The 22,062-nt window shown below is 38.7% G+C and overlaps 1 protein-coding gene across 4 annotated transcripts in view; it reads left to right on the forward strand.

Annotated features, from left to right (window-relative positions):
* LOC123992447 (rho GTPase-activating protein 42-like) overlaps window positions 1-22,062 on the forward strand; it is a 222,029-nt gene that overhangs the window by 20,918 nt on the left and 179,049 nt on the right. For all 4 annotated transcript variants that reach the window (XM_046293584.1, XM_046293585.1, XM_046293586.1 and 1 more), the window contains exon 2: window positions 14,341-14,436. In XM_046293584.1, the coding sequence (XP_046149540.1) occupies window positions 14,341-14,436 (96 nt within the window). The remainder of the gene's footprint in view (window positions 1-14,340; window positions 14,437-22,062) is intronic.

Here is a 22,062-nt window from a genome sequence, read left to right on the forward strand (position 1 = left end):
GATGCTAGTATTACCTGATGATGGTCTTCACAGCATGATGCTAGTATTACCTGATGATGGTCTTCACAGCATGATGCTAATCTGATGATGGTCTTCACAGCATGATGCTAGTATTACCTGATGATGGTCTTCACAGCATGATGCTAGTATTACCTGATGATGGTCTTCACAGCATGATGCTAGTATTACCTGATGATGGTCTTCACAGCATGATGCTAGTATTACCTGATGATGGTCTTCACAGCATGATGCTAGTATTACCTGATGATGGTCTTCACAGCCTGATGCTAATCTGATGATGGTCTCCACAGCCTGATGCTAGTATTACCTGATGATGGTCTTCACAGCATGATGCTAATCTGATGATGGTCTTCACAGCATGATGCTAATCTGATGATGGTCTCCACAGCCTGATGCTAGTATTACCTGATGATGGTCTTCACAGCATGATGCTAATCTGATGATGGTCTTCACAGCATGATGCTAACCTGATGATGGTCTTCACAGCATGATGCTAATCTGATGATGGTCTTCACAGCATGATGCTAACCTGATGATGGTCTTCACAGCATGATGCTAGTATTACCTGATGATGGTCTTCACAGCCTGATGCTAGTATTATCTGATGATGGTCTTCACAGCCTGATGCTAGTATTACCTGATGATGGTCTTCACAGCATGATGCTAGTATTACCTGATGATGGTCTTCACAGCATGATGCTAATCTGATGATGGTCTTCACAGCATGATGCTAATCTGATGATGGTCTTCACAGCATGATGCTAACCTGATGATGGTCTTCACAGCATGATGCTAGTATTACCTGATGATGGTCTTCACAGCATGATGCTAGTATTACCTGATGATGGTCTTCACAGCATGATGCTAGTATTACCTGATGATGGTCTTCACAGCATGATGCTAGTATACCTGATGATGGTCTTCACAGCATGATGCTAGTATTACCTGATGATGGTCTTCACAGCATGATGCTAGTCTGATGATGGTCTTCACAGCATGATGCTAGTATACCTGATGATGGTCTTCACAGCATGATGCTAGTATTACCTGATGATGGTCTTCACAGCATGATGCTAATCTGATGATGGTCTTCACAGCATGATGCTAACCTGATGATGGTCTTCACAGCCTGATGCTAGTATTACCTGATGATGGTCTTCACAGCATGATGCTAGTATACCTGATGATGGTCTTCACAGCATGATGCTAGTATTATCTGATGATGGTCTTCACAGCATGATGCTAATCTGATGATGGTCTTCACAGCATGATGCTAACCTGATGATGGTCTTCACAGCCTGATGCTAGTATTACCTGATGATGGTCTTCACAGCATGATGCTAGTATACCTGATGATGGACAGTAGAGGGAGGTCTCCAAGATGGCAGTTTGAGCGCACTCTTCCTACCTTGTTCTGCATACCAACTTTTGAAAGATAATGAAAAGTGTATTATTTTGACTTACCAATGTAATTCTTAGCTTGCTAAAAACACCAGGTTGTTGATGATTCAAGGTGTGACCGCGGCGTTGACAGAAACATCTTATTACTACGTCCTCAGCCTGCAATGCTCATCGCATGTCGTCACACAGGAGGCAAACGCTATGATTGACAACAGCCACAACTATTCTGGTCTGCCGGACCCTCTGACACTTACCATGTCAGGCGAGGATTTTCCTCCTCAGTTAGGAACTTCCAGGAAAGGCATGTTTGAACTGGGCCCAGATGGCGTTGCCAATAATGATGTTATCGCCACTCTTTCCAGGTTCATCAATGCACCGGTCTGATGTCATAGAGAAAATGGTCGGCGACAACGCAATGAAAATCGAGGACTTCAATTTTTTTTTTTTTTAAACAGTTGACTTTGCATACATGGAAATCAAGGATGGTAAGAAGAAGGTCGCCCACATCGAAGAGCAAATAGAGGAGGGAAAGATGGACTTGTGCCAAAGAAGAATCTCAGAACTCGAAAGTTATGGAATCTGAGACTGTATGGAGTTTCCGAGGCAGATGGGGAGAACGTGCGGCAAGAGACCATCAAAGTCTGCCAAGCAGAGGGAGCCTGTATAACTGAAGGCTAAGCTCGCAAACACTGTACGTCGCCTCGGGCACGAGAAGTCAGGGTGACTCCAAGCCCAGAGGTGTCGTTCCTCAGTTCACATCACGGATCTCCAGGGATGCTACTTGGAAAGCCGACAGAGAAATCTACTTTCCTACGTGACAACCTGCGGTTTGCTGAAGACCTCTTGAAAGCAGACAGAGAAATCTACTTTCCTACGTGACAACCTGCGGTTTGCTGAAGACCTCTTGAAAGCAGACAGAGAAATCTACTTTCCTACGTGACAACCTGCGGTTTGCTGAAGACCTCTTGAAAGCAGACAGAGAAAGGAGAGAGAAACTGTGGCCAGCTGTGGAAAAAGTAGGAAACGAGGGGAAGCTGCTTAAGTGGAGGACGCGCTTTCATCAACGGATCCAAAATAAACCTTCCCCCTTGAGGACTGTCATTAGCTGTGCCTGGTGGTCAACATAGGCTACCTAGATAGCTACCTCTGATGTGGGCAGATCCCACTCCCGGCTCTTAAGGTGATTTCACCTTCGTTCTAACTGCACAGGACTACTGGAGAAATGGATATTTACTATTTTATTTGTTCTCTCACTTCTGATATGTTTACCTGCAGTATAGGCAGTGAGCAAGCTCTTTGGTGTCTCTTGTTCTGGCAGTTATCTTTGTTTAAACTATTCTTACTCAATCATTTATGTCTATATTGTGTGTAGCGCTGGTTTCCTTTCAGATTTACTCCATTTGAGATTGTTGTTTAGCTCGTAGTACATTCTGTTCTATATTCCACTTTGTCGTTGTCTATAGTTTCACTCAACGCTAGGGGGTTAAGACGTAATGTAAAGCGCAAAGCCTTATTTTTACTTGCCAAACATCTTTAAACAGATTTCTGTTTTTTCAAGCGTCTCATTCAGTTTCTACCAACGTCAACTTCTGGAGATCTCAGTCGGGTAATATTGCATGTCTCTCTCATGGTTCTGAACGCTCTGCTGGAGTTTCCACTAACCAATCATTTTGCACTCCGACTGTGACCCCTCTGGTCACATTTTTTATCTTGTTTGTCAACTGCTACATCATCATTATTATTGTTACCAATATTTATGGAAACAATTCCAAACTTGAAAATGATCAGTGACTTGAATCTTTGGAAAAGCGTATTCTCCATTGGCTAACCAAGCTCCCTAATGCTTTACTTGTAGTAGGGATTTTTATATTTTTCAGAATCATTTAATTGATAAATGGCCTCCGGGACAGTCCACTTCTATGAATGTAAGTTTGAGGCAGTTTATGGAAAGGTTTGATATTGTAGATATTTGGAGAGTAAAGTTTCCTAACGACAAGTCTTTCACATGGAGTAACGAGGCTCCAGACAATCACCATAGTTTGCTGGTGTCTAAATGTTTTGATAAACAGGGTATTTCTGTTAACATCCTGGCCACTCCCCTTACTGATCATAGAGCTGTTTATATTGACATTCAACTTTTGATCTCTGATAATGGCCTTGGCAGAGCATCCTACTGGAAGCTTAATCGCTCTATATTAAAAACATGAGTTGGTCAAGATGGAGATAAACAATGTAATTACACACTTTTGGAACAAAGTTATAAATGACAATTCATACAGTAATAACTGGGAGCTTTTTAAATATGAGGTTGGAAAATATTTAAGAAAATATGGGAGTATTGTTGCCAACACCAGGAGCGCTGATGAAGAAAGTGTAATTACAAACATCACCTCTCTTGTTCAAAAGCCTGTTGAAAGTCTCTCAGAGGTGGACAAGTCTGTTCTGTTTGAGCTACAGCACAAGTTGGATGATATGTATAAACTGATAGCAGAGGGAGCCTGTATAAACTGATAGCAGAGGGAGCCTGTATAAACTGATAGCAGAGGGAGCCTGTATAAACTGATAGCAGAGGGAGCCTGTATAAACTGATAGCAGAGGGAGCCTGTATAAACTGAAAGCAGAAGGGAGCCTGTATAAACTGATAGCAGAAGGGAGCCTGTATAAACTGAAAGCAGAAGGGAGCCTGTATAAACTGATAGCAGAGGGAGCCTGTATAAACTGATAGCAGAGGGAGCCTGTATAAACTGAAAGCAGAGGGAGCCTGTATAAACTGAAAGCAGAGGGAGCCTGTATAAACTGATAGCAGAAGGGAGCCTGTATAAACTGAAAGCAGAAGGGAGCCTGTATAAACTGATAGCAGAAGGGAGCCTGTATAAACTGATAGCAGAAGGGAGCCTGTATAAACTGATAGCAGAAGGGAGCCTGTATAAACTGATAGCAGAAGGGAGCCTGTATAAACTGATAGCAGAAGGGAGCCTGTATAAACTGATAGCAGAAGGGAGCCTGTATAAACGGATAGCAGAAGGGAGCCTGTATAAACGGATAGCAGAGGGAGCCTGTATAAACGGATAGCAGAGGGAGCCTGTATAAACGGATAGCAGAGGGAGCCTGTATAAACGGATAGCAGAGGGAGCCTGTATAAACGGATAGCAGAGGGAGCCTGTATAAACGGATAGCAGAGGGAGCCTGTATAAACGGATAGCAGAGGGAGCCTGTATAAACTGAAAGCAGAAGGGAGCCTTTGTCAGATCTAGGAAGAGGTGGCTAGATGAGGGTGAACAAAATGCATCAGATGTTTTCAGGTCAGAAAAATACCACTCTAAAAATAATACAATTCAACATTAATGGTCTCATAACAGATGATCCCAAATTAATCTCTGACTTTAGTTGCACCTTCTACAGGAATTTATAGAGTTCTAAGTATTGTGAGGTTTCCTCAACTCTGTTTTCTTTGACTCTCTGGGGGATGTGAAATCAATTGGGGAGGCTGAGAGGGAACAGTGTGATGACACTATTATAGTTGAAGAGATCATGTATTCTATTGAACACCTTAGAAATAATATGTCTCCTGGGACTGATGGTATATCTGCTGAGTTTTACCAACTTTGTCTCAACATTTGGCCCCATTTCTGTTGGAGGTCTTTTCTGGAAGCATTACAAATAATGATCTCACTCCCAGTTTGACTCCAGGTCTGATTACGTTAATACCTAAGCCCAAGAAAGACTTGCTTCTACTCGATAATTGGCGTCCAATCAATAACGACTACAAAATATTAGCCTATATATTTGCAAAAAGAATTGAGGCAATATTGGACTCAATTATAGAAGAGACAAATATCTCATAATATCCAACTGGTGTTAGACCTTATTTACTATTCTATTCTAATCTTCCAAGATAGTTTTTGTCTTCTTAGACTTTTATAAACACTGCTCTAGAGGATATCTGCATGGAGGAATGGGCCAAAATACCAGCAACAGCCCCAAAACATCACTGCTCTAGAGGAGATCTGCATGGAGGAATGGGCCAAAATACCTGCAACAGCCCCAAAACATCACTGCTCTAGAGGAGATCTGCATGGAGGAATGGGCCAAAATACCAGCAACAGCCCCAAAACATCACTGCTCTAGAGGAGATCTGCATGGAGGAATGGGCCAAAATACCAGCAACAGTGTGTGAAGACTTACAGAAAACGTTTGACCTCTGTCATTGCCAACAAAGGGTATATAACAAAGTATTGAGATAAACTTTTGTTATTGACCAAATACTTATTTTCAACCATAATTTGCAAATAAATTCATTAAAAATCCTACAATGTGATTTTCTGGATTTTTTTTCTTCTCATTTTGTCTGTCATAGTTGAAGTGTACCTATGATGAAAATTACATGCCTCTCATCTTATTAAGTGGGAGAACTTGCACAATTGGTGGCTGACTAAATACTTTTTTGCCCCACTATATATATATATATATATATATATATGGCCTTTCACACACAATCATCATGTTGTATTCTCTTTGTATTTCAAATCCAGCAGTCGGTTTATACATCAATGTAGTCAAACATTGTCTGAGAAAATCCTTTAATATTCTACCAGATCAACATACTTGGTTATGATACATAAATACCAATTACAATTAACAGCCAGTGTAAACAAATGAATGGAAGCCACAGTGAATGGAATGTCATTTATTTTCTTACATTTATTAATTGGCACAGATTGGATAGCAGAACGAGCATATCCTGCTGTGAATTGATAACATGAACGACCCACTGAAGTGGACTATGAGCCCTCTAGTTGATTGATAACATGAACGACCCACTGAAGTGGAATATGAGCCCTCTAGTTGATTGATAACATGAACGACCCACTGAAGTGGACTATGAAATTATATTGTCACTGTATCTAAAGCTAACTAGGAATATTTTCATCAAAGCCTTCAAAAAATGTAATTATGATTGGTATTAAGCTCAGAGACATATCAATTATACAGTGCCTTGCGAAAGTATTCGGCCCCCTTGAACTTTGCGACCTTTTGCCACATTTCAGGCTTCAAACATAAAGATATAAAACTGTATTTTTTTGAGAAGAATCAACGACAAGTGGGACACAATCATGAAGTGGAACGACATTTATTGGATATTTCAAACTTTTTTAACAAATCCAAAACTGAAAAATTGGGTGTGCAAAATTATTCAGCCCCCTTAAGTTAATACTTTGTAGCGCCACCTTTTGCTGTGATTACAGCTGTAAGTCGCTTGGGGTATGTCTCTATCAGTTTTGCACAACGAGAGACTGAAATTTTTTCCCATTCCTCCTTGCAAAACAGACGTTAATAAATGTCGTTCCACTTCATGATTGTGCCCCACTTGATGATTCTTCACAAAAAAATAAAGTTTTATATCTTTATGTTTGAAGCCTGAAATGTGGCAAAAGGTCACAAAGTTCAAGGGGGCCGAATACTTTCGCAAGGCACTGTACAACAGCAATTTGTTCAACAACACAACACTTTCCCACAATAGTTCCCCATCATGTTCTCAGGAACATCAGAACTTCAGCTATTTCAGTTTCAACATTTTCTCTTTAATGTGTGCAGTTATCCCACATACCTCAAGGAAAGAGAGAGAGAAAAAGAAAGAGGGATGAAGAGAGAGAGGGGGGGAGAGAGAGAGAGTATTACAGAGAGAGAAAGAGGAGAAGGGGAGAGAAAGAGAGAGAGTAGGACAGAGAGGAGTGATTGAGAAAGGGAGGAGATAGAGAGGGGAGGAGAGAGAGAACAATAGATGTGTCATATTTGTCAGTAGAAAATGTGTGTTTAGCACGGTGGCTTGACTCTAAGTAAGAAAATGCAATCTCCTTAAATAATACATACAAATAGTTCACTTGCAACTCAATAGACATTACACACACACACACACACACACACACACACACACACACACACACACACACACACACACACACACACACACACACACACACACACACACACACACACACACACACACACACACACACACACACACACACACACCCCATACATATACCATACACACACATCATACACACACACACCACACACTGAGCAGCGTCTCTGATTGAAGAGGGTTAAATACCTGTTTTCTTTAATATCCAAGACCAACGCTCACCTTCCGCTGACTAGGATAAAGATAATTGAGAGAGGTCAGGAAATATATAATTACTACTGATGATTATCTCAGCTCTCAGCGCTGAAACCTCCGTGTTGCTTTGAATTATATCTGTATGGCTCATTTGACACAGACTAGCCTGTTGCACCTAACCTACTGTATATAATAGCATGAACGACCTTTTGTAAAAGACTAGCCTTGTTGTGTCCATTAAGCTCCATGCTGCTGCCACAGACCAGTAATATCCACAATCTGACCATTCTGTTTCATACCCAAAACATTTCAGGAGATGAAGGCTTTCTACACCTGCATTGCTTGCTGTTTGGGGTTTTAGGCTGGGTTTCTGTACAGCACTTTGAGATATCAGCTGATCTATGAAGGGCTTTATAAATAAATAAATAAATAATTTGATTTGATTCCAGCTGGTTTCAGAAAAATGCTGTACTATATACATGGTATAATGGTATATTATATACATGATATAATGGTATACTATATACATGGTATAATGGTATACTATATACATGGTATAATGGTATACTATATACATGGTATAATGGTATATTATATACATGGTATAATGGTATACTATATACATGGTATATTATATACATGATATAATGGTATACTATATACATGTTATAATGGTATACTATATACATGATATAATGGTATACTATATACATGGTATAATGGTATACTATATACATGGTATAATGGTATACTATATACATGGTATAATGGTATACTATATACATGGTATAATGGTATATTATATACATGATATAATGGTATACTATATACATGGTATAATGGTATACTATATACATGGTATAATGGTATACTATATACATGGTATAATGGTATAATGGTACTATATACATGGTATAATACATGGTATAATGGTATACTATATACATGGTATAATGGTATATTATATACATGATATAATGGTATACTATATGCATGTTATAATGGTATACTATATACATGGTATAATGGTATACTATATACATGGTATATTATATACATGGTATAATGGTATATTATATACATGGTATAATGGTATACTATATACATGGTATATTATATACATGGTATAATGGTATACTATATACATGGTATAATGGTATACTATATACATGGTATATTATATACATGATATAATGGTATACTATATACATGATATAATGGTATACTATATACATGGTATAATGGTATATTATATACATGATATAATGGTATACTATATACATGATATAATGGTATACTATATACATGGTATAATGGTATATTATATACATGGTATAATGGTATACTATATACATGGTATAATGGTATACTATATACATGGTATATTATATACATGATATAATGGTATACTATATACATGTTATAATGGTATACTATATACATGGTATAATGTTATACTATATACATGGTATAATGGTATACTATATACATGATATAATGGTATACTATATACATGATATAATGGTATACTATATACATGGTATAATGGTATACTATATACATGGTATAATGTTATACTATATACATGGTATAATGGTATACTATATACATGATATAATGGTATACTATATACATGATATAATGGTATACTATATACATGGTATAATGGTATACTATATACATGGTATAATGGTATACTATATACATGGTATAATGGTATATTATATACATGGTATAATGTTATACTATATACATGGTATAATGGTATACTATATACATGGTATATTATATATATGGTATAATGTTATACTATATACATGGTGTAATGGTATATTATATACATGGTGTAATGGTATATTATATACATGGTATAATGTTATACTATATACATGGTATAATGGTATACTATATACATGGTATATTATATACATGGTATAATGGTATACTATATACATGGTATATTATATACATGGTATAATGTTATACTATATACATAGTATAATGGTATACTATATACATGATATAATGGTATACTATATACATGATATAATGGTATAATGTATAATATACTATATACATGGTATAATGGTATACTATATACATGATATAATGGTATACCATATACATAGTATAATGGTATACTATATACATGGTATAATGGTATACTGTACACATGGTATAATGGTATCCTATATACATAGTATAATGGTATACTATATACATGATATAATGGTATATTATATACATGGTATATATACATGGTATAATGGTATACTATATACATAGTATAATGGTATACTATATACATGGTATAATGGTATACTATATACATGGTATAATGGTATACTATATACATAGTATAATGGTATAATGTACACATGGTATAATGGTATACTATATACATGATATAATGGTATCCTATATACATGGTATATTATATACATGGTATAATGGTATCCTGTACCAACTCGTCTCTTCTCCCACCCTGGTACAAAGGCAGTATCTCAAGCCTTCCCACATCGTCTCCCTACCAATTTAATATAATGTATGACCAAGCCTTGTGTAGATAAGCATTCTAGCCAGTCTGAATATATAGTTATTCATTTCTACCAAGAAACAGACAGTGTGATTATATTTCTATATTCAGTACTAGGATTGAAAATTATATTTATTCACATATACATATATATTCTGATTAGTACTAGGATTAAGAAAGTAATATAAAATTTCATAATAGTACATATATACAGTGACATAATGGTATTCTGATTAGTACATATACAGTAATATAATGGTATTCTGATTAGTACATATACAGTAATATAATGGTATTCTGATTAGTACATATACAGTAATATAATGGTATTCTGATTAGTACATATACAGTAACATAATAGTATTCTGATTAGTACATAATGGTATTCTGATTAGTACATAATGGTATTCTGATTAGTACATAATGGTATTCTGATTAGTACATATACAGTAACATAATGGTATTCTGATTAGTACATAATGGTATTCTGATTAGTACATATACAGTAACATAATGGTATTCTGATTAGTACATATACAGTAACATAATAGTATTCTGATTAGTACATAATGATATTCTGATTAGTACATAATGATATTCTGATTAGTACATAATGGTATTCTGATTAGTACATAATGATATTCAGATTAGTACATAATGGTATTCTGATTAGTACATAATGGTATTCTGATTAGTACATATACAGTAACATAATGGTATTCTGATTAGTACATATACAGTAATATAATGATATTCTGATTAGTACATATACAGTAACATAATAGTATTCTGATTAGTACATATACAGTAACATAATGGTATTCTGATTAGTACATATACAGTAACATAATGGTATTCTGATTAGTACATAATGGTATTCTGATTAGTACATATACAGTAACATAATGGTATTCTGATTAGTACATATACAGTAATATAATGATATTCTGATTAGTACATATACAGTAACATAATAGTATTCTGATTAGTACATATACAGTAACATAATAGTATTCTGATTAGTACATAATGGTATTCTGATTAGTACATATACAGTAACAATGGTATTCTGATTAGTACATAATGGTATTCTGATTAGTACATAATGATATTCTGATTAGTACATAATGGTATTCTGATTAGTACATAATGATATTCTGATTAGTACATAATGGTATTCTGATTAGTACATAATGGTATTCTGATTAGTACATAATGATATTCTGATTAGTACATAATGGTATTCTGATTAGTACATATACAGTAACATAATGGTATTCTGATTAGTACATATACAGTAACATAATGGTATTCTGATTAGTACATAATGGTATTCTGATTAGTACATATACAGTAACAATGGTATTCTGATTAGTACATAATGGTATTCTGATTAGTACATAATAGTATTCTGATTAGTACATATACAGTAATATAATGGTATTCTGATTAGTACATATACAGTAACATAATAGTATTCTGATTAGTACATATACAGTAACATAATGGTATTCTGATTAGTACATAATGGTATTCTGATTAGTACATATACAGTAACATAATAGTATTCTGATTAGTACATATACAGTAACATAATGGTATTCTGATTAGTACATATACAGTAACATAATAGTATTCTGATTAGTACATATACAGTAACATAATAGTATTCTGATTAGTACATATACAGTAACATAATGGTATTCTGATGAGTACATAATGGGATTCTGATTAGTACATAATGGTATTCTGATTAGTACATATACAGTAATATAATGGTATTCTGATTAGTACATATACAGTAACAATGGTATTCTGATTAGTACATAATGGTATTCTGATTAGTACATAATGGTATTCTGATTAGTACATATACAGTAACATAATGGTATTCTGATTAGTACATATACAGTAACATAATGGTATTCTGATTAGTACATATACAGTAACATAATAGTATTCTGATTAGTACATATACAGTAACATAATGGTATTCTGATTAGTACATAATGGTATTCTGATTAGTACATAATGATATTCAGATTAGTACATAATGGTATTCTGATTAGTACATATACAGTAACATAATGGTATACTGATTAGCACATAATGGTATTCTGATTAGTACATAATGATATTCTGATTAGTACATAATAGTATTCTGATTAGTACATAATGGTATTCTGATTAGTACATATACAGTAACATAATAGTATTCTGATTAGTACATATACAGTAACATAATGGTATTCTGATTAGTACATAATGGTATTCTGATTAGTACATATACAGTAACATAATAGTATTCTGATTAGTACATATACAGTAATATAATGGTATTCTGATTAGTACATATACAGTAACAATGGTATTCTGATTAGTACATAATGGTATTCTGATTAGTACATATACAGTAACATAATGGTATTCTGATTAGTACATATACAGTAACATAATAGTATTCTGATTAGTACATATACAGTAACATAATGGTATTCTGATTAGTACATATACAGTAACATAATAGTATTCTGATTAGTACATAATAGTATTCAGATTAGTACATAATGGTATTCTGATTAGTACATATACAGTAACATAATAGTATTCTGATTAGTACATAATGGTATTCTGATTAGTACATATACAATAACATAATGGTATTCTGATTAGTACATAATGGTATTCTGATTAGTACATAATAGTATTCTGATTAGTACATATACAGTAACATAATGGTATTCCGATTAGTACATAATGGTATTCTGATTAGTACATAATGATATTCTGATTAGTACATAATAGTATTCTGATTAGTACATAATGGTATTCTGATTAGTACATATACAGTAACATAATAGTATTCTGATTAGTACATATACAGGAACATAATGGTATTCTGATTAGTACATAATGGTATTCTGATTAGTACATATACAGTAACATAATAGTATTCTGATTAGTACATATACAGTAATATAATGGTATTCTGATTAGTACATATACAGTAACAATGGTATTCTGATTAGTACATAATGGTATTCAGATTAGTACATAATGGTATTCTGATTAGTACATATACAGTAACATAATGGTATTCTGATTAGTACATATACAGTAACATAATAGTATTCTGATTAGTACATATACAGTAACATAATGGTATTCTGATTAGTACATATACAGTAACATAATAGTATTCTGATTAGTACATAATAGTATTCAGATTAGTACATAATGGTATTCTGATTAGTACATATACAGTAACATAATAGTATTCTGATTAGTACATAATGGTATTCTGATTAGTACATATACAATAACATAATGGTATTCTGATTAGTACATAATGGTATTCTGATTAGTACATAATGGTATTCTGATTAGTACATATACAGTAATATAATGGTATTCTGATTAGTACATATACAGTAACATAATGGTATTCTGATTAGTACATATACAGTAACATAATGGTATTCTGATTAGTACATATACAGTAACATAATGGTATTCTGATTAGTACATAATAGTATTCTGATTAGTACATATACAGTAACATAATAGTATTCTGATTAGTACATATACAGTAACATAATGGTATTCTGATTAGTATATATACAGTACATATACAGTAACATCTGGTTCCTCCAGATCTGTGTATATCTCTATGACTGACACAGACCCCCTCTCTGGTTCCTCCAGATCTGTGTATATCTCTATGACACAGACCCTCTCTGGTTCCAGATCTGTGTATATCTCTATGACTGACACAGACCCCCTCTGGTTCCAGATCTGTGTATATCTCTATGACTGACACAGACCCTCTCTGGTTCCTCCAGATCTGTGTATATCTCTATGACTGACCCAGACCCCCTCTGGTTCCAGATCTGCGTATATCTCTATGACTGACACAGACCCTCTCTGGTTCCTCCAGATCTGTGTATATCTCTATGACTGACACAGACCCCCTCTGGTTCCAGATCTGTGTATATCTCTATGACTGACACAGACCCTCTCTGCCTCCAGATCTGTGTATATCTCTATGACTGACCCAGACCCCTCTGGTTCCAGATCTGTGTATATCTCTATGACTGACCCAGACCCTCTCTGGTTCCTCCAGATCTGTGTATATCTCTATGACTGACACAGACCCTCTCTGCCTCCAGATCTGTGTATATCTCTATGACTGACACAGACCCTCTCTGCCTCCAGATCTGTGTATATCTCTATGACTGACACAGACCCTCTCTGCCTCCAGATCTGTCTACTGCGGTCCAGAAGTTCTCTCAGTCCCTCCAGGAGTTCCAGTTTGAGTGTATAGGAGACGCAGAGACGGACGACGAGGTCAATATCGGTAAGTCCTCCAACGAGACCGGAACGAGGAGGGTTTCTCTCTCTCCCTCTCTTTTCAGACATCGTTCTGAGCTATATAGTCTGTCACTTGTTACGTTTCTATTTTCATTTGCTCCTGTTGGTTTAACATTGCCAAATGTCAAACTAATTCAAATTCCCGCCCAACAAACACGTGTTCCTGCAAGTCATTTGTTTTTTTTTGGAGAATAAACACTGATTATCAAGAAGCATCACTTGTTTGTCCAAAACTTCATATTACTTTTGGTTTGGTCTTCTAGCATCATGTGAAGGAAACAACACATAACCACCAAGTAGACTATATACAGTAACCCAGGGATCATCATAACCACTGAGTAGACTATATACAGTAACCCAGGGATCATCATAACCACTGAGTAGACTATATACAGTAACCCAGGGATCATCATAACCACTGAGTAGACTATATACAGTAACCCAGGGATCATCATAACCACTGAGTAGACTATATACAGTAACCCAGGGATCATCATAACCACTGAGTAGACTATATACAGTAACCCAGGGATCATCATAACCACTGAGTAGACTATATACAGTAACCCAGGGATCATCATAACCACTGAGTAGACTATATACAGTAACCCAGGGATCATCATAACCACTGAGTAGACTATATACAGTAACCCAGGGATCATCATAACCACTGAGTAGACTATATACAGTAACCCAGGGATCATCATAACCACTGAGTAGACTATATACAGTAACCCAGGGATCATCATAACCACTGAGTAGACTATATACAGTAACCCAGGGATCATCATAACCACTGAGTAGACTATATACAGTAACCCAGGGATCATCATAACCACTGAGTAGACTATATACAGTAACCCAGGGATCATCATAACCACTGAGTAGACTATATACAGTAACCCAGGGATCATCATAACCACTGAGTAGACTATATACAGTAACCCAGGGATCATCATAACCACTGAGTAGACTATATACAGTAACCCAGGGATCATCATAACCACTGAGTAGACTATATACAGTAACCCAGGGATCATCATAACCACTGAGTAGACTATATACAGTAACCCAGGGATCATCATAACCACTGAGTAGACTATATACAGTAACCCAGGGATCATCATAACCACTGAGTAGACTATATACAGTAACCCAGGGATCATCATAACCACTGAGTAGACTATATACAGTAACCCAGGGAACCCAGGGATCATCATAACCACTGAGTAGACTATATACAGTAACCCAGGGATCATCATAACCACTGAGTAGACTATATACAGTAACCCAGGGATCATCATAACCACTGAGTAGACTATATACAGTAACCCAGGGATCATCATAACCACTGAGTAGACTATATACAGTAACCCAGGGATCATCATAACCACTGAGTAGACTATATACAGTAACCCAGGGATCATCATAACCACTGAGTAGACTATATACAGTAACCCAGGGATCATCATAACCACTGAGTAGACTATATACAGTAACCCAGGGATCATCATAACCACTGAGTAGACTATATACAGTAACCCAGGGATCATCATAACCACTGAGTAGACTATATACAGTAACCCAGGGATCATCATAACCACTGAGTAGACTATATACAGTAACCCAGGGATCATCATAACCACTGAGTAGACTATATACAGGGATCATCATAACCACTGAGTAGACTATAACAGTAACCCAGGGATCATCATAACCACTGAGTAGACTATATACAGTAACCCAGGGATCATCATAACCACTGAGTAGACTATATACAGTAACCCAGGGATCATCATAACCACTGAGTAGACTATATACAGTAACCCAGGGATCATCATAACCACTGAGTAGACTATATACAGTAACCCAGGGATCATCATAACCACTGAGTAGACTATATACAGTAACCCAGGGATCATCATAACCACTGAGTAGACTATATACAGTAACCCAGGGATCATCATAACCACTGAGTAGACTATATACAGTAACCCAGGTATCATCATAACCACTGAGTAGACTATATACAGTAACCCAGGGATCATCATAACCACTGAGTAGACTATATACAGTAACCCAGGGATCATCAACAACATTATGTATTTGATTTAACCTTTATTTAACTAGGCAAGTCAGTTAAGAACAACTTGTATTTACATCATTGTCCTACCCCGGGCCAAACCCTAAGCAGGACGACACTGGGCCAAATGTGCACCGCCCTATGGGACTCCCAATCACGGCCGGTAGTGATACAACCTGGAAACGAACCAGGGTCTGTAGTGACGCCTCTAGCGTTGAGATGCAGTGCGTTTAGACCACCTGTTACCCAGTCATCCCCTCACTTACTCTTCCTCTCTTTTTTACCTCTCTCGTAGGGATGTAGGGCTCAAGTCGTGCACTATGAAGGGACTAGGGTGCCATTTTGACGCAGTCATAACGTGCTCATTTTGACGCAGTCATAACGTGCTCATTTTGACGCAGTCATAACGTGCTCATTTTGACGCAGTCATAACGTGCTCATTTTGACGCAGTCATAAGGTGCTCATCAGTCGTAAGGTGCTCATTTCGTAAGCCAGTCTGCCCAGATAGACCGAGCTGATTCCTGATTCTATGCCGTAGCAGCGGGAGGAGCAGGCGCAGGCCACAGCGCCTCGGGGTTCTTTAGGAAAGCTTTTTTATTGACTGACTAACAGAAGGGAATACGTAGCAGGGTACATCTTTGAATACGTAATAGCACTACAGACAAACAATAGGATTAACGACACAGTGGCAGGAGAGTTTAATCACGTTTCAAAGAGTTACATAGATTTAATGGGTCTCAGACATTTACATGGAGTTACATTGATTTGTTTTCTGATAGTTTCCGATGTTGTTTAGTTGTATAGGCTGCAGCATTGTACACATTTGTATTGTGTTGGGATGAATCGGACTGTTCGATATCTGTTTAAAACTATATACAACTTTTTCAAAGTGTGATCCCTTGCCACCATTCCCAAACAGCGAAAGGCCAAGACAGCAGAATTACTATCCGAGGAGAAGAGATGTGATCGTCTGGCCATCAGTGGAAACTATTGTTCTTTCTGACTGACTTGACTGGACCCCAGACAGTGAACCCATAGTCTGCGTCTTGATGCAGCATAGGACCAATCTACTTTGATGCTCCTCTCTTCCCCCAGAGTCACCAGGAGCCTGTCTGTGTGTGTGTTCCAAATTGCATCCTATTCCCTATACAGTGCACTACTGTTGACCAGAGCCCTATGGCTCTTAGCCCTATGGCTCTGAACAGGGTGCCATTGGGGATACAGCCTCTGTCTGTAGGAGCAGACGGGTTCAGCTGACCTTGTATTGATTCCATTCTCTACTTCCTGTAGTGACATTCACAATCCTACAACATATTACACCAGTAATCACAGAATCAATGGGACAGCTAGACAACTAGATTGATGGAGGCAATAAAGAAATATTAGTTGTTCTCAAAGTTACAGGGGCTATTTTCTTCATGATGGCCTGACTTCTTCTCTTTCACTGTGTCCTGTGTTCTGGAGTTGAAAGAACCTTAGATGAGTGGTGTCCTGTGTTCTGGAGTTGAAATAACCTTAGATTAGTGGTGTCCTGTGGTCTGGAGTTGAAACAACCTTAGATGAGAGGTGTCCTGTGTTCTGGAGTTGAAACAACCTTAGATGAGTGGTGTCCTGTGGTCTGGAGTGGAACAACCCTTAGATTAGTGGTGTCCTGCTTGCTAGCTAAACAATGAACCATAATCTCAACTCATGACGTTACTACCCTGCATGAATCTGCAGGTCGCTAACCAACCAGGTTCTATGGCTTTAATGGGGATCCATAATAAACCCCAGGAAGAGTAGCTGCTGCTTTGGCAGGAACTAATGGGGATCCATAATAAACCTCAGGAAGAGTAGCTGCTGCCTTGACAGGAACTAATGGGGATCCACAATAAACCCCAGGAAGAGTAGCTGCTGCCTTGACAGGAACTAATGGGGATCCATAATAAACCCCAGGAAGAGTAGCTGCTGCCTTGGCAGGAACTCATGGGGATCCATAATAAACCCCAGGAAGAGTAGCTGCTGCCTTGACAGGAACTCATGGGGATCCATAATAAACCCCAGGAAGAGTAGCTGCTGCTTTGGCAGGAACTACTGGGGATCCATAATAAACCCCAGGAAGAGTAGCTGCTGACTTGGCAGGAACTAATGGGGATCCATAATAAACCCCAGGAAGAGTAGCTGCTGCCTTGACAGGAACTAATGGGGATCCATAATAAACCCCAGGAAGAGTGGCTGCTGCCTTGACAGGAACTAATGGGGATCCATAATAAACCCCATGAAGAGTAGCTGCTGCCTTGGCAGGAACTTATGGGGATCCATAATAAACCCCAGGAAGAGTAGCTGCTGCCTTGGCAGGAACTCATGGGGATCCATAATAAACCCCAGGAAGAGTAGCTGCTGCCTTGGCAGGAACTCATGGGGATCCATAATAAACCCCAGGAAGAGTAGCTGCTGCCTTGGCAGGAACTCATGGGGATCCATAATAAACCCCAGGAAGAGTAGCTGCTGCCTTCGCAGGAACTAATGGGGATCCATAATAAACCCCAGGAAGAGTAGCTGCTGCCTTGACAGGAACTAATGGGGATCCATAATAAACCCCAGGAAGAGTAGCTGCTGCCTTGGCAGGAACTAATAGGGATCCATAATAAACCCCAGGAAGAGTAGCTGCTGCCTTCGCAGGAACTAATGGGGATCCATAATAAACCCCAGGAAGAGTAGCTGCTGCCTTCGCAGGAACTAATGGGGATCCATAATAAACCCCAGGAAGAGTAGCTGCTGCCTTGGCAGGAACTCATGGGGATCCATAATAAACCCCAGGAAGAGTAGCTGCTGCCTTCGCAGGAACTAATGGGGATCCATAATAAACCCCAGGAAGAGTAGCTGCTGCCTTGACAGGAACTAATGGGGATCCATAATAAACCCCAGGAAGAGTAGCTGCTGCATTTGGCAGGAACTAATGGGGATCCATAATAAACCCCAGGAAGAGTAGCTGCTGCCTTGGCAGGAACTAATGGGGATCCATAATAAACCCCAGGAAGAGTAGTTGCTGCCTTGACAGGAACTAATGGGGATCCATAATAAACCCCAGGAAGAGTAGCTGCTGACTTGGCAGGAACTAATGGGGATCCATAATAAACCCCAGGAAGAGTAGCTGCTGCCTTGGCAGGAACTAATGGGGATCCATAATAAACCCCAGGAAGAGTAGCTGCTGCCTTGGCAGGAACTAATGGGGATCCATAATAAACCCCAGGAAGAGTAGCTGCTGCCTTGACAGGAACTAATGGGGATCCATAATGGGGAGCTGCTGCCTTGGCAGGAACTCATGGGGATCCATAATAAACCCCAGGAAGAGTAGCCAGGAACTAATGGGGATCCATAATAAACCCCAGGAAGAGTAGCTGCTGCCTTGACAGGAACTCATGGGGATCCATAATAAACCCCAGGAAGAGTAGCTGCTGCCTTCGCAGGAACTAATGGGGATCCATAATAAACCCCAGGAAGAGTAGCTGCTGCCTTGACAGGAACTAATGGGGATCCATAATAAACCCCAGGAAGAGTAGCTGCTGCATTTGGCAGGAACTAATGGGGATCCATAATAAACCCCAGGAAGAGTAGCTGCTGCCTTGGCAGGAACTAATGGGGATCCATAATAAACCCCAGGAAGAGTAGTTGCTGCCTTGACAGGAACTAATGGGGATCCATAATAAACCCCAGGAAGAGTAGCTGCTGCCTTGGCAGGAACTAATGGGGATCCATAATAAACCCCAGGAAGAGTAGCTGCTGCCTTGGCAGGAACTAATGGGGATCCATAATAAACCCCAGGAAGAGTAGCTGCTGCCTTGACAGGAACTAATGGGGATCCATAATAAACCCAAGGAAGAGTAGCTGCTGCCTTGGCAGGAACTCATGGGGATCCATAATAAACCCCAGGAAGAGTAGCTGCTGCCTTGGCAGGAACTAATGGGGATCCATAATAAACCCCAGGAAGAGTAGCTGCTGCCTTGACAGGAACTCATGGGGATCCATAATAAACCCCAGGAAGAGTAGCTGCTGCCTTGGCAGGAACTCATGGGGATCCATAATAAACCCCAGGAAGAGTAGCTGCTGCCTTGGCAGGAACTAATAGGGATCCATAATAAACCCCAGGAAGAGTAGCTGCTGGCAGGAACTAATGGGGATCCATAATAAACCCCAGGAAGAGTAGCTGCTGCCTTGGCAGGATGGGGATCCATAATAAACCCCAGGAAGGAGCTGCTCCATAATAAACCCCAGGAAGAGTAGCTGCTGCCTTGACAGGAACTAATGGGGATCCATAATAAACCCCAGGAAGAGTAGCTGCTGCCTTGACAGGAACTAATGGGGATCCATAATAAACCCCAGGAAGAGTAGCTGCTGCATTTGGCAGGAACTAATGGGGATCCATAATAAACCCCAGGAAGAGTAGCTGCTGCCTTGGCAGGAACTAATGGGGATCCATAATAAACCCCAGGAAGAGTAGTTGCTGCCTTGACAGGAACTAATGGGGATCCATAATAAACCCCAGGAAGAGTAGCTGCTGACTTGGCAGGAACTAATGGGGATCCATAATAAACCCCAGGAAGAGTAGCTGCTGCCTTGGCAGGAACTAATGGGGATCCATAATAAACCCCAGGAAGAGTAGCTGCTGCCTTGGCAGGAACTAATGGGGATCCAGTAATATCCATAATAAACCCAGGAAGAGTAGCTGAAGAGGAACTCATGGGGATCCATAATAAACCCCAGGAAGAGTAGCTGCCTTGGCAGGAACTAATGGGGATCCATAATAAACCCCAGGAAAGTAGCTGCTGCCTTGACAGGAACTCATGGGGATCCATAATAAACCCCAGGAAGAGTAGCTGCTGCCTTCGCAGGAACTAATGGGGATCCATAATAAACCCCAGGAAGAGTAGCTGCTGCCTTGACAGGAACTAATGGGGATCCATATTTCTCTCTTCTCTCTCTCTCTCTTTCTCTCTCTCTTCATAAACCCCAGGAAGAGTAGCTGCTGCATTTGGCAGGAACTAATGGGGATCCATAATAAACCCCAGGAAGAGTAGCTGCTGCAGGAACTAATGGGGATCCATAATAAACCCCAGGAAGAGTAGTTGCTGGAACTAAACCCCAGGAAGAGTAGCTGCTGCCTTGGCAGGAACTAATGGGGATCCATAATAAACCCCAGGAAGAGTAGCTGCTGCCTTGGCAGGAACTAATGGGGATCCATAATAAACCCCAGGGTAGATGACAGGAACTAATGGGGATCCATAATAAACCCCAGGAAGAGTAGCTGCTGCCTTGGCAGGAACTCATGGGGATCCATAATAAACCCCAGGAAGAGTAGCTGCTGCCTTGGCAGGAACTAATGGGGATCCATAATAAACCCCAGGAAGAGTAGCTGCTGCCTTGACAGGAACTAATGGGGATCCATAATAAACCCCAGGAATCTCTCTTTCCCTTTCAGTAGCTGCTGCCTTCGCAGGAACTAATGGGGATCCATAATAAACCCCAGGAAGAGTAGCTGCTGCCTTGAC

Source organism: Oncorhynchus gorbuscha, linkage group LG13, assembly GCF_021184085.1.
Source record: "Oncorhynchus gorbuscha isolate QuinsamMale2020 ecotype Even-year linkage group LG13, OgorEven_v1.0, whole genome shotgun sequence".
NCBI classification, from domain to species: domain Eukaryota; kingdom Metazoa; phylum Chordata; class Actinopteri; order Salmoniformes; family Salmonidae; genus Oncorhynchus; species Oncorhynchus gorbuscha.